Source organism: Scleropages formosus, chromosome 19, assembly GCF_900964775.1.
Source record: "Scleropages formosus chromosome 19, fSclFor1.1, whole genome shotgun sequence".
NCBI classification, from domain to species: Eukaryota; Metazoa; Chordata; class Actinopteri; order Osteoglossiformes; family Osteoglossidae; genus Scleropages; species Scleropages formosus.
Genome location: NC_041824.1, coordinates 17,564,017 through 17,579,163, shown reverse-complemented (window position 1 = coordinate 17,579,163; position 15,147 = coordinate 17,564,017). Strand labels below are relative to the sequence as shown.

Sequence of the window (15,147 nt, the reverse complement as noted above, 5' to 3'; positions counted from 1 at the left end):
TTTTTTTTTTTTAAATCATCATCAGCATGGTTGGGAATGGGTGGCATGGTGCTGCAGCGGGTAGTTCTGGTGCCTCACTTCTCCTGGGCTGTGGGATTGGATGTGGATTTGAATCCGCGTATGTCTGTGTGGAGTTTGCATGACTGTGAGTGAGTGTGTGCGTTTGATTACAGTGTGATGGACTGCCGTCCCATCCAGGGTGTACCCTACCTCACACCCAATGCTTTTGGGATAGGCTCTGGACCAGTGTGTCACCAGGATGGTTGACAACCAATGTTTTTATTTCTTCTGTCATTTCTTATCAATGCTGTTTATGAAGGCCTGCAGCATGTTTTCTGAACTCTTTAACTACAGGTAACATATTACTGAGAGAGACGGAGCTAAATTATTTAAAATAATGAAAGTTAGTTCAGTGACGTGTCAATAAGGACTGGGAGACCTGCTGCCAGATTCCTGGGATGATAATGATGTTCAGTATGCACAGGCGGGGGTCGCGGTGGCACAGTGGGTTTGACCGGGTCCTGCTCTCTCATGGGTCTGGGGTTCAAATCCCGCTTGGGGTGCCTTGTGATGAACTGGTGTCCTGTCCTGGGTGTGTCCCCTCCCCCTCTGGCCTTGTGCCCTGTGCTGCCGGGTTAGGCTCCGGTTCCCAGCGACCCCGCATGGGACAAGCGGTTTCCGATGATGTGTGTTTGCACAGGCTTTTACTGGAACATCTGGCACTATCGGGCATGTTTAAATTTTCTTGGGGAAAAAAAAGAGAAAAAAACAGACCCTTAGAAGCACAATGGCATTGCATTCCCCAAGGGAATTGAATAATTCCTTACAATATAAATTTTTGCATTATGATCAAATGTCAGTCATAATTTAGGACAATTTATTCCTTGATAAGGGGTGAAATAAAAGCCTGCAAACCCTGTCAGTTGCTGGAAGGGCGTATAGTCATAGTCTCAAACAGTGATCTTCAATCGTGGTGATTTGTGAGGGGCGTGAATCTGCTGGGTATGTTGTGTAACCTTGTGCAACACCCTATCTATTAACAGAACTAAGAGAGAGAAATATGTAGATGGCACTACAGCAACATCTTTCAGGAGCTGATTTCTTGAGAAATTCTGAGCTTGGCTATAAACTTTGAGCAACTGGACTCAATGTTAATGTGGACAGCTTGATGCAGGTGACGGTGGCAACTGGACAACATGACATCTGAATGCACCACAGTGTGTAGATTTTTATTGTAGCTGGGCACATAAGCACAGAATTGTAATTTTGGAGTTTGATAGACAAGCTGGAAAACACTGTGGCCCATGAGACCCTGGTTTTAAAGGGCACTGGTCAACAGGTGTTTTAATAAAGCACTTTGTGTCTATGGATCTGGTTTATACACAAAGGAGTGGTGAGTTATGATGAATTTGTCTGGCTCTTGCTCTCATAAAGCCAATTCAGGCAGCCTTTAACAATTCAACGCTAACTTCATACGAATCATTTTCTACAAGCTCTCTTGATACATTTATATATCTTTTATACATTTTGTTGATGCTTTTCCCCAAAGCAATGATGAATGATGTACCAGTTTACACAGCTGCTTAATTTTTACTATATCAATTGAGGGTAAGTACTTTGCCTAACCACTACAGGAGGAGCAAGAGTAAAACCCAAGTCTTTCAAATGATGGGCAACAACTTGTTTGATGCATTTTCACATGTGGGTCACATGGAGAGATGTGCAAGCCTAGAACGTAGGTGCCAAGAACTTCACACGCTCTGAACTTACCGGCATAATGCTCTAAAATAATTATGCACAGAAAGCAGCTTCTGCATTGCAACATCCCGACTGTTAGACACGTTCTTTCTGTTTCTGCAAATGAGTGGTTAGCGCTCCACCCATATCCGATCATGCACTGTTTTCAGCAGCCTGCACTTTTTCTCTTTTGGTGTCTCAGCATGATGAGGTGAAATAACCATTATGGTGCTTTAGAAGGACATGGAAAGATTAAGGAGCAGTTAACTGAAACAAATATAGTAACTGCACTCATATAGAGTGTATGTGAGCTATGTTAAATGGGAGGTAAAAATGCAAAACAAGGTAGAAACAGAAAAAAGCAGAGGGCAAATTTCTTTCTTTAGCACCTTTATGTACATTTATTCATTTAGCAGTCACTTTTCTTTAAAGCGACTTCCAATTAACACTGTAGTTCTATGAGCCCACACCTTACTAACCCCAGGTGACTTACAATGATAGATATAATGTGCCACTTATCCATACACCAATGAAACACACTTTCTAACTCTCCCTCACAAACTACAGGTGACTTTAGAGTTACTTATCCTCCTGAACAGCATGTCTTTGGACTGTGGGAGGAAACCAGAGCACCTGAAGAAAACCCACACAGACATGGGGAGAACATGTGAACTCATCTTCTTGTACCACCCAGGTGGTGTGAGACAGCAATGCTACCTGCTGTGCTACCATACCTCCCTTTATGCACATAACATTGTAACTTATGTTAAGCTACTTACACTGATTTACCCATTTATAAGGCTTTCTAATTTTTGCTGGAGTAATCCAGGGTAAGTACCTTGATCAAGGGCACTACAGTAGGAGGTGGGCTTCAACCAGGAGTTCTTCAAATGGACGGCAGTAGCTTTAGCCACTACACCACCTGCTGGCTAAGGACAGATTTAGCAAGGCACACAATGCATCACTACCCTGAGACTCACCTTGTTCTTCTAGCATTTTGCTGACCCCCTCTGTAAAGTCACATGCTTTCTCCACTGCCCCAGTGTCTACAGATGGAAATGGCCCACCGCACTAAAGCAGAGCCACTGAACTCCTTAATCGCGTATCAACAGCCCCGTGACCCTAGAGGTGACATCAGCACATCCTTTAGCCCTCATTCACTTTCATACTAAAGCACCATTGTCTTTACATTGACATTGAATCATTTAGCAGATGCTTTTCTCCAAAGCGATGTGCGACTCAAGGTAAACAAAAGCACATTTCACCAACACACAGAAAGGCAGATGCAGACAAGCAGCTCACAAAGTGCAGCCAATTAATCCAATACTGCAGTTTTTGCTGGCACACATTGCATGAATAGCTGTGTATAGTATTGAGAAGGGAGCAAGTTTTTTTAGAAGGGATAAGTAGTGAATATTTATGCAGTTGATTGGTAATCAGGAGAGAAGTGGGTCCGAAAGAGATGGATTTTGAAACTCTTTTTGCATGCTGAGAAGGACTCAGCAGTTCCGAGGGACAGAGGGAGCTCATTCCATCACACTGGAAGCAGGATTACCAAAGACGGCGTCACTATCACAGCCAAAACACACGTGTACACTGTTGTATGGATACCTCTGCATGCATAGCTTTTCTGAATAAATCAATATATTTAAGTGCAATAGTCTGCAATCAGAGGCAACAGAACAGCTTTAGGCGTCACATGTGCTGCAGTCTGTATTTTTATTTTTAACATTGTACTTAGGGTGTGGAACATTTTCTTTGTTCTTTTCTTATTTTTGTAGCTGAAGGTTCACCACATCACAACAACCTCAACACTATATTGCTGGGGTTAGACCAGAGGTTCTCAACCTTTTCTAGACCATGGACCCTATTAAGAATGTAATAAAAGTTAAGGACCCACACACACACACACACACACACACACACACACACACACACATTGTCTGAAACCGCTTGTCCCAAGTGGGGTCGCGGTGAACCGGAGCCTAACCCGGCAACACAGGGTACAAGGCTGGAGGGGGAGGGGACACACCCAGGACAGGACGGACCCCTCCAGAAAAAATTCCATGGAAAAATTGTGCACACACACACTGTCTGAAACCACTCGTCCTGAGTGGGGTTGCGGCAAGCTGGAGTCTAACCTGGCAGCATGGGGTGCAAGGCTGAGGGGGGGGGACGACACTCCGGACAGGACACCTGTCCATCGGAAGGCACCCCAAGCAGGACTCGAACCCCAGACATGCCAGAGAGTGGCCCCTGGCAAAGCCTGCTGCGCAGCCGGATCCCCTAAAATTGTGCGTAGAATTTAAAAAAAAAAAAAAATAATAGCAGAGCAATAGTTCTGTCTTGTTTTTAACTTGGAGGGGGGTGTGGTGGCGCAGTGGGCTGGACCACAGTCCTGCTCTCCGGTGGGTCTGGGGTTCGAGTCCCGCTTGGGGTGCCTTGCGACGGACTGGCGTCCCGTCCTGGGTGTGTCCCCTTCCCCCTCCGGCCTTACGCCCTGTGTTGCCGGGTAGGCTCTGGTTCCCCGTGACCCCATATGGGACAAGCGGTTCTGAAAATGTGTGTGTGTGTGTGTGTTTTTAACTTGAATTTACTTGTGTAAATTACTTGCGTAATTTTTAAAGGAAGCATTTACTTCTCAGACACCCTGAATGCGTTACATGGACTCCGGGTTAAGAACATTTGCTAAAAAACCCCGCACACCTTGTCTGAAACTGCTTATCCCAAGCAGTGTTGCAGCAAACCGGAGTCTAACCTGGCAACACAGGGTGCAAGGCTGGAGGGGACACACCCAAGATGGGATGCCAGTCCATTGCAAGGCACTCCAAGAAGGACCTGAACCCCAGAGCCACCCGAGAGCAGGACCCAGCCAAGCCCGCTGTGCCACCGCAGCGCCTGGATAAGAACCCTTACAATGATCTACCTATTTATACCACAGGGTATTCTTACCGTATTAATTCAGGCTCGATCAAAGGCATTACAGCAGGAACTGCAGTCAAACCACGGACCTTCAAATTATAATACAAAAGCCAAACATGCCCCCACATTCCTTAGGCTGTGCATTTTTGAGAGACCCAAGACCCAAAATGAAAGAGCGCTTGAGCTGAAGCAAGAAATGGAGACAAAACAACTTAACGTTGCGTTTCAGGAGCCTACGGATCCAGCAGTTGCATCGCTTTGGTTTATTTTTTAATTATTAGTATTAACGTGAGCGTTCAAAGCACAGTCAGCGCCTGCTCCGCAGTGAACCGACGGGCTGGAGAGCACACGCGCACCAGTCCTCAGATGACCCCACCTTGTCGTAACCACGACGGATGCAGACGCTCGTGATGTTTATTGCCAACCTCCAGCATCCTGTCCGCCTGCATGGAGCTCCAGCGGCTGGACTCCCGGTAAACCCCACGCATCTCCAGTCAGACTTCTCACACTCGCGCCCTCACACCCTCGCGCCCTCACGCTCCCCCCCTCCACCGCTTGCACAATCCGTGAGCCACAAAAATTCACTAGCTCATAAATCCAGGGGTCCTTTAGTCACACAGGTCACTGACATTTCGCAGACACGTGATCGCCATGCCGTGTCTAATTGTGCTGCACACGCGCGTCATACGAGGTAGTTACCACCTATTAATGTACCCAAGTGTTGAAAAGGGGATGTAAGGAGTGCTGGAAACAGTGGAAGGAAAACAACAGATACCGAAATAAAACTGTCAAAATCTGAGAGACGATATTTAATTCCGTTTAGCAAAACAATAACAAGGCCCGTAAATAATGCTTGCGGCCATAAAATATGGGACTCGTATTGACGCGGACCTCTAATTTGATTTTCCCAGAAGGGGATATGGGTTGCTCTTTGGCTTTGAGAAATGTGCGCTCCTCTTAAAGTTTAAGACACGCACACAGATAATCATAGCGAGACAACGAAAGCCACAGATGTGATGGTTATACATTCTGCGTAAAAAAAACAACGTATGATTTTCGCTTTTCGGCATCGGCGAAGGATTCAAGGAACCGAAAACAGCTTTGGGATATTTAGCTACACGAGTGACAGCTCCAGTTCGCTGTACAAACAGCAGAAAATAAATGTTTGCTTTTTGCTCCAGATGTTTAATTACCCTTAGTTTCCTGCAGTGAGATTCTTACACACGCCAGCTATGATTTCACAAAGCTCGACACGCCTAGTATAACTCGTCGGCTCATTTAAACTAGACATGGGGCCCATGGGGTATTTTGTCTTATTTTACCTTCCCCGTACAAGTGTCCCTAGTCGATTTACTGTCAAAAGCACATGCGTACACGAGTTGTCCACACACACAAATTTTACTGGTAAAAACAAGACTGAGCTGCAGCTTTTTAAATCGGATGTCATCTCCACAAATAGCTCCATCTGTAAGATCCTCATTTGCGGATTCCACGAAAACCCAATGGAAGTGATGTATTAGGGTTTCCAAGGTGTGGCCCCACCACAATTGAAGATTACAAAGAACTTCTAGCCACAAACAATTTCATCCTCTGCATTTAATTACTTTTTTGCAGTACGAGACAAGGGCGACGTTTTACAATCAATTTTAAGGTACACCTCCAACGCCATGTGTTTTTCACCTTTTCGGTTCCGTTGAGTTTATGGAGCGCGCTTGACGCACGCGGAATATATAAAAAATAATGAACGAAAACCTGCCGTCCCCAAAGCAGCTGCCTTTGTACATTTTGCAACAAAGGAAGTTTTGGGTAGGGCATGAGGTCGGTATGACGGGCAGACTTGGGATGAAGCACTGGAGGGTTGCGGGTTCCCTCCCATCTTAAAAGCCGTCTAGATCACGCTCCCATGGGACAGGTCACAGTGGGGTCATACGGTGACTCTGACTCACCAGAGGGTATAAATACAGTGTGCGAACCAGAGACCGAGAGGAAAAATCCACCAATACCAAGCATATCTAGTGAGAACACAGTGTGTTAAGTCACGGTTGTATAAAAATAATAACAGCATAGAGCTGCTGAGCTGATCTTGCATTTCATAGCGCTGGGAGGACCCTGTTCTGGTAAGGTAACCAGAGCCCAAAGGGGCGGCATTCCGTCTGAGACACCCTCCAAGGTGGTGGACCTGCTCCTACAGAGGCACTGAGAAAATGGGTCTCCTGCTTCCCACGATGCTGTTCTCCATCACACTGTGCGCGTTGTCCGCCGTCACAGACAGGCGCGAACTCATCGAAGTCACGGTAAGAGCAAGATTTTAGATCTCCACTACGGAGGTGTTGGTGAACCTGCTTTGCGCCAGTCCGGTGGGGCCCTGGACCTGGGACCCTGCCGCAGTGTCCTGTGGTGAGAAGAATGCTCAGGGAAACTCAAACCGGCTCCTTCGAGGTGGTGAGACTGTGGTTTGCTTTCCTCCTCACAGCGATACCTAGAGGGTGGTCGAGAGAGATGGGTGCATGGTGGCACACCGGATAGCGATGGTTCCTCACCGTGCCTGGGTTGTGCATTCAGATTCGGGTTCAGATACGCATCAGTCTGTTGGGAGTTTGCATCTTTGCTACATGTTTGTATGGCTTTTCTCTGGGTGCTCTGGTTGCCTCCCCCAGTCCAAAGATGTGTTTCAGGTGAACTGGTAAATCTAAACTGCCTGTGGTGTGTGAATGCGTGTTGTTGTGCTCTATAGATGTGTGAACGACTGTAGGGAGTTCAGTGCAGAGTATCTAACACTATAAGACACCTTGGATAAAGGTGTCAGATAAATACTAGTTAATAATCATTGTATATCACTTTGGAGAAAAGCCACAGCTGAATGAGTACATGTGAGCAGCGTGCTCCTCCAGGAGTGTTATTTCACTCGATGAAACCTGCAGTGAAGCAGGTGGCTCACAGCATGCACACTGGAGGAGGCTCTCGCTTTGAGAAGGAGACCTAAGAATTGGGCGATTGGCCAACTGGAAGGAAAACATGCAGGAAAAAATATTTCCCAGCCTTGTGATCGTACCTGTAGGCTTGTGGCTGTATGTCTCTTCTGCTGCCTCAATTTAATTACTGCGCCACCACGACAAGCCTTATTTACCCACTTTTATAACACGTAATTTTCCTTATGGAGTATATTTACACACACGATCTTGAGTGCATCAGTTCATAAATGGCAGTAGACCATTTTATTTAAACAGGCATGCCTCTTTATTTGGAAATTTATAGTTGTTCATGCATCTTCCTAGAGCAATTCAAGTCAAGTGTCTTTTGCAAGGTTGAAGCAGGGCTAACTTTTATTTTTTTTTAATTTAATAACTCCGGGTTATAGCAATACAGAATCAGAAACCTGAACCAAAAACCCTGAGGTTGCAAATCATTGTCCTTAATTGCTATACTACCCTTCATTCCCTATCCCATGAATCCACAGCCCGGTTTGGGATCTCACAGCACAAACTGAGTTGCATAAGAAAGACAAGAAATTTCTGAACTATGAATATGAACAACAGAGGCAGAGACAGCTTGCATGGAAATATGTGGAAAAATGTACTGTGTGCTGCTGGCTGTTATTATTGTTATATTTCATGGAAAACTGTCTTTTTTTTTTTTTTTACTGAGTTGAATTGCAGGTTTCTGGAAGGAAACAGAAGCTTGTGCATGAACTCTTTCCAAGGCCATACATTCTGCCCATTTTCTTCATTCCAGCAGCACTGCCTCATAAAGCCTTTGGCACACAATCATCTTCCCTAAGTACTCACTCACTCTCCTTCATATTCATTAACTACTTGTCTAAGTCAGTGTCATGGTCATTCTAAGTTAATGCTGGAAGCACAGGACACTAGGATAGGGAGGGTACCACCTGGGTGGGATGCCAGTTCACTGCTGTCTTCCTTAAGTAATGATACAGAAATGAGAAGGACAACTGAAAAGGGTTCTCTGAAATACCTACAAGTCCTGATCACTCACTACACCCCAACCAAACTGGTATGATTCTCCACACACTAAAGGTCCAAAACCAAAAGCAAAAAAGGTTTTTAATTCTGGCTTCCTCTGTTACTCAGAACCGCTGAATCTCTTCCAGCATTCAAGAAGGCTCTCAAAACTCATGTCTTTTGGAATTACTTCTGCCCCAGTTCCCTTATTTAGTCAATAAACATGTAGCATGTTATCTATTACTTTATCCATCCATCCATCCATCCATCTTCCTTCGCTTATCCGGGACCGGGTCGCGGGGGCAGTAGTCCAAGCAGAGTCCCCAAAACTTCACTCTCCCCGCACACCTCCTGCAGCTCCTCTGGGGGAACCCCAAGGCGTTACTTTATTTGAAAAAAAAATTTAAAAACCCTACTTATGCAGCTACTTGTGTAATGTGTACTGGTTCATATGTTGGAATGTGATTGTGACTGTACTCAAGAATCATGTGTCTGCATCCTAATCTGTCCAACTATTGATGTAATGCACTCCTTGTATGGTTTTCTGCTGCTTCGGAGAAAAGCGAGTGCTAAATGGATAAATACAAATGTACACATAAATGCAAGTTTTGGAAAAGAAAAGAGGAATTATGCTCTCAGCAGTTCAGTTCTTCTCCCACCCCACCTTCAGCAGTACACGTCAAACCAAATGCTGTGCCATTTAGGGTTACAGGAAAAGAATAGTTTGAAATTGGCTGTTATCAGATTTTTATTGTTATTGTCATTACTGCTGGACATTGGCCCCCTCTTCATATGTGTCTCTTCAGGCTTACTTGAAACAGTTTGGCTACCTGCAGACCACACTGGACATGAACGGTCAGAACTATGGCCCCGAGGACATTGCGCAGGCCCTCAGGTAAGCAGGTAGCTGGTCTTACCTGCACGGCAGGACTGACTAAGCGAAATTAACCAAGCTTTTTTGGAGTCTTTTCAGGTTATATCTTCTACCCTTGTGGTCAAGTAGGATTTTTCCAAAATCTTCATTTTCACTAGTGAAACTGCAAGCATCATCAGCAGCTGGTAGCAGTTAGAGCTCTTTGGATCTAAAGGTTACAGGTTTTTATCCAACCTCCTGCTGTAATACCCTTGAGCAAGCTACTTACTTTAAATTACTCCAGTAAAAAGTACCCAAATGTACAAATGGATATATCATTTCAAGTGGCTTAACATTTTATGCAAAGCAAAAAAAGGAACCAAAATGCAGTGTTAAATTTAAATTTACCACAGGCATAAGACAGAAACAAAAAGATTCAGGCTCATGTGTCCTCCCAAAGGAATGAAATATTTGTTAATCTCCCTGCTGCTGTTGACAGCAGGTAATTATACTTTCATTCCACTCTGGTTGGCAACCCTGGAACATCTGGCTTTACTCGCACCGGGACGGTAAATGTGCCGCAAGGACGACCTCCCTGCTGATTTTCTGGTCAGAGCAGAAACAACAGATCTAGCAATAGCAAAGATTTGCCCCCTTTTCAGGAAATAATCCTATGTCTTAGCCTACCTTCACAGAAGATTATATTTTCTTCCCTTAGGGATCATCTGCATGAATTCACTCATTGTGACTCATTTTACATTGGTAAATAATTATAGTGCCTGTATATTAACAGAGGAATTAAGGAGTGACATTGGGCTGTACTTATATTCTGATCTGGCGGTTGGCAACCCACCCCAGTCATAGGGTAATGTTTCAATGTACCTGGTTCTCTAAAGTGCAGACATGGCTGAACTGTCTGATCGTGGTGCTCTCTGATCTGCTTGTAAGACTCCTTCCCTTCCCCTCCCCAGGGTTTTTCAGAAGGTGACAGACCTCCCTGTCACAGGTAAGGTTGACGCAGCAACGTTAGCAATGATGAGACGGCCTCGCTGTGGCATGCAGGACTCCTTCAACCACAATTTCCACAAATACACAGTGATTGGTGAGTCACCCTGTGGCATTATTAAGTAATGAACTATTTCGTTAAAGGTTTACGCAATAATGCAAAAAACATAACTTTATTCATTAACTATGAGTTGAATTATTATTAACCAAATTATTAATCAAATTAAGTAAAAAAAAAAAAAAAAAAAACCTTTCACACAGGACTTATGAAAACCAACACAATGAATCATACGGACATGTCTTAGCTGAGTGAAGTTGAACTAAAAAGGAAATCAATCACTCACACACTTTCAGAACCGCTTGTCCCATACGGGGTCACGGGGAACTGGAGCCTACCCGGTAACACAGGGCGTAGGGCCAGAGGGGGAGGGGGACACACCCGGGACGGGACGCCAGTCCATCGCAAGGCACCCCCAGCAGGACTCAAACCCCAGACCCACCGGAGAGCAGGACTGTGGTCCAACCCACTGTGCCACTGCGCCACCGCACCCCCCATCATGACAACAATGGAACAAAATAAAATCAATATTTGTGAAAAAGGAAATCGAGTTATCAAATTGTTTTTCCAGGGCGTTGGCGTAAGAAGAACCTGACCTACCGCATCCTTAATTACACTCCTAACATGGGCTTAACCAAAACCCGCACCGCCATCCGAGATGCCTTCAGATACTGGAGCGAAGTCACCTCGCTGAGTTTTCGTGAGGCGCTCGATGGGAGTGCTGACATCAAGATCCTGTTCCACACAAAGCGAGGCATCTGTCCTGTTTCTTTCGATGGGCGAGGTCAGTGGCCCGTATCTGCCTGAAAGATCTAGAACGCGCTTGCTAATGTGTACGGCCGTGCTCTGCGAGTACTCATTTTGTCCTGCAGGTGGGGTGCTGGCTCACGCCGAAGCCCCGGAGTCAGGGATTGTACATTTTGATGGGGATGAATTCTGGACAGAAGGCACATATGATGGCACCAACCTGCGTATTGTTGCTGCCCATGAGATTGGCCATGCCCTGGGCCTGGGACATTCACGGTACAGCAGCGCTATCATGGGGCCCGTCTACAATGGGTACCGTTCCAAACTCCAGCTGCACCCTGATGACGTGCAGGGCATCCAGGCATTGTATGGTAAAGAACTGCCTTCAGATCTATTGTTCTTGTGTGTAACAGTTGTACCATTAAAAACCACCCATAAAAGAAACTGGTAGTGTAGTGGTTAGAGCTGCTGTCTTTGGACCCAAAGGTTGCAGGTTTGAATCCCACCTCCTTCTGTAGTACCCTTGAGCAAGGTACTGACCCTAAAATCACTCCTGTAGAATTGTATAAATGGGTAAATAGATTAACACTGTAAATTGCTTTGGAGAAAAGTGTCAGCTAAATGAATAAATATGAGTAAAGAAAAAGCAATATAAATGATCTGAAAGAATGTTTCTGTCTTTGAAAACCTGTAACTCCAGTGTATTGCTACAATGAGGGGAAAACATGCATCAGCACAAAATATGGCCCATATGATTATTTTTCAATCAAATCTTTGTTTAAGGGAAACCAACAGCAAATCACATACCGTCCCAGCAACCTTCCTTTGCAGAGGGACAGGGGAAACAGCCCGATCCCTGCAAGGCCAGCTTGGATGCCATCATGCTAGGTAAGATTGCTCCCACATCATTCTGGTGCCCAAAACAACAGCTGGATTTTACTCAGCATTAACTTCACATGCGCAGCATCAATGAGGCATTCAGTTAGTGTACTAGTGTAATTTACACGCATGTACTGCATGAAAATAAGATGACTTGCCTTTCCATTCTCATGGGTGGAAACATTTGCATTTATCTAATGCCTTTCTCTAGAGAAACTTACAGTGTTAAGCTACTTTCAATTATTTACCCATTTATACAGCTGGGTAATTTTACTGGAGCAATTCTGGGTAAGTACTTTGCTTGAGGCTATTACAGATAGGAGTGGGGTTCAAACCTACAACCCTTGGGTACAAACGCAGCCGCTCAAACTACTATGCAAGTAGGCTGCACTCTATTGTGAAGCATAAAGTGAAATTTCTCTCTTTATACCTGCACACAGGGCCATTCAGAAAGACGTACGCGTTCAGCGGGGACTTTGTGTGGACAGTGTCCGACAAAGGATACAACACCCCGGTGAGGATTAACCAGGTGTGGAAAGGGTTGCCTGGAAACCTCGATGCAGCTGTCCACTCTCAGAGAACGGGCAAGACCTACTTCCTTAAAGGTAACGGCTTCTTACAGAGTCCTGTCACTCAGCTGATATTTTGAAGTACGATTCCTTACCCCTTACTTCGCTTGCTCAGATTAGGATATTCTCACAGCATACTGTCTGTAGCTGTAACACACCTCGGTTTATGACTCTAATTCGTTCCCGGAAATCTGTTCGTTTCGTCAAAATACATAGATCAAAATGACAAAAAGCATTATTTCTAATGGGGAAATTGTAATCAGGACCCAAATATACCACAAAACCCAAATACGGTAAGAAATATCCTTATCTCACCAGAGAATGCGATTATCAAAATTCCCAACTACTATTAAACTACAGTATTTCAAATGCTGTAATAAAATACAGTAGTGTACATGCATGCATAGATCTACACACAGTGTATTTATTCATGAAGTGTGTGTATTGTCAGTTAAAGGAATGAATATTAGGTAAAAAAAATGTTACAAATGTAAAAGATTTCTATTTTAAGATTATTCCTATTTTATTAGAAAATATAAGCAAAAATATTGATTGCAAAGGTACAAATTCAATAAATTCAGTGGAGGAATGGGATACTTTAGTTTGAGTTTTGTTCACAACAATAATTACAGTGTTGTATCTTTTGACTTTGCTTAACTTTAAATTTTTGGGGAGACTAGAAGCCAAGTCCTGCACAATTTTTCCATCCCTTGGAATGTTTCCTTGGCTTCCTGTCTTGATGTGCTTCTCGTCTTATTCCCGCTCCAAAATGCTGACTCAGGTGATAAAGTCTGGAGATACACCAGCTTCCAGCTTGACCACGGCTACCCCAAGAAGCTGACCAACATTCCTTCCAATATCAACGCAGCCTTGTACCTCGAGGCAACAAAAAAAATATACTTCTTCAAGGTACGGTAGAAAGAAATCCTCACGACATCATGTAGCTTTCTCCTGTGCGTGTGTTATCACTTAACGATGTATAACCGCATTAATGCTCAACACCATCCTAAACTTCCTAAAAATTTGTGTGAATCTGTGAATGTATCTACACTATAACTATCAAATGGGTAATTTTGCTTTTGATTAAAGCACAAGCCTTCTAGGTAAATTTCTTATAAGTACATGATCGCAGGGCTTATCAGTTTTTTTTACTGCCTTCAGCAGGCACATTCTTGTATTTCTGCTTTAAAAAATAAGTAAAAATGAAATCTCCTTTAAAGGGCAGCAACTCCATCTGTTTGTTCAATTCATTTTTCTAAATATGCACTTCTGCAGGTCGTACATACAGTTTCAGGCCACTTTCACCTTCTTCGAGGCCAGAAAAAAAAAAAATTCTGATAAATTATGAAGAATTTACAAAACCATTTATGTCTTCATGGAAACAGTTGTTTTAATTTGTCTTAATTTTCTTTCATTTCCACGTTTTCAGTTGGAATTGGACCCTCCTGCGCCAAAAAAAAAAAAAAAAAAAATCTCCACTGTAGATCTCTCCTTTTGCCTGCAATAATCTGAGCAATATTTTAATTACAGCATTTCCTTAAAATATTTTTCCCAAAACAAGTTATTGGGCCTAATTTTTGAGAATTGTTGCAGTCTCATCGAAAGAAAACCATTTTGAAATGAAAATGCAGATTACGCAATTTCTGACATCAGTTTGTCTGTTCGATGCTTTTTTTTCTTCTCTATGATGGTGGTCATTGCTTGATATTGAATTCAATATTTTACCTTAAATTTTGCTAATGCTTTTCTCCAAAGTGACTTACAATTATTTGCTCAGCTGTATAACTTTACTGGATAAATTCAGGGTAAGTACCTTGCTCAGGGGTACTACAGCTGGAACTGAGATTTAAACCTGTGACTTTTGGGTCCAAACGCAGCACTTCTAACCACTATGCTACCAGCTACCCCTACCTACCTTCACTTACTGTCCGTTGGACAGCTGTCAGAATAATTGTCCCTGTCTATGAAATATTAAGCAAATTACAGTACCTGTCTCAGACAGACAAGTGCTAATGTGGAACCCTGGATCCACCAGCACTGAGCTGACCGGTTCACTCTTTACCCACAGGGCTCAGAGTACTGGCAGTGGGATGAGCTGGACAGCACGAGCCTCTGGGGATACCCAAGGCCCATCTCCCAGCTCTTCAAAGGGCTGCCAGCCAACCTCGATGCAGCTCTTTCCTGGACAAATGGAAGAACCTACTTTTTCAAGGGTGACCAATACTGGAGAGTCAGCAAACAGCTGGTTGCAGAGAGTGGATATCCGCTCAACATGCAGGAGCACTGGATGCAGTGTGACGATTAGGCTAAAATATATAAATAAATTAAAAAAAAAAAAAAAAAAAAAAAAAAAAAAAAAAAAAAAAAAAAAAAAAGGGGGGGGGGGGGGGGGGGGGGTTATTTGGGAATATCAGGAAT

At 43.9% G+C, this 15,147-nt stretch overlaps 1 protein-coding gene across 1 annotated transcript; it reads left to right on the top strand.

Annotated features, from left to right (window-relative positions):
• Nucleotides 1-6,863: 6,863 nt before the first annotated feature.
• On the top strand, nt 6,864-15,034 carry LOC108939228 (matrix metalloproteinase-19-like). Its single transcript, XM_018760382.2, has 9 exons — nt 6,864-6,953; nt 9,425-9,513; nt 10,443-10,573; nt 11,106-11,318; nt 11,407-11,652; nt 12,065-12,169; nt 12,601-12,765; nt 13,511-13,638; nt 14,798-15,034. Exons 1-9 carry the CDS (start codon nt 6,864-6,866, stop codon nt 15,032-15,034), a joined length of 1,404 nt encoding a protein of 467 aa, XP_018615898.2.
• The last annotated feature ends 113 nt before the right edge of the window (nt 15,035-15,147 follow it).

Excerpts from the sequence above, each read along its gene's own strand:
- LOC108939228 (XM_018760382.2), top strand. The coding sequence starts at position 6,864 with ATGGGTCTCCTGCTTCCCACGATGCTGTTCTCCATCACACTGTGCGCG. Across the intron at positions 6,954-9,424 it reads GCGAACTCATCGAAGTCACG|GCTTACTTGAAACAGTTTGG; the intron begins GTAAGAGCAAGA and ends GTGTCTCTTCAG. Across the intron at positions 12,170-12,600 it reads CTTGGATGCCATCATGCTAG|GGCCATTCAGAAAGACGTAC; the intron begins GTAAGATTGCTC and ends ACCTGCACACAG.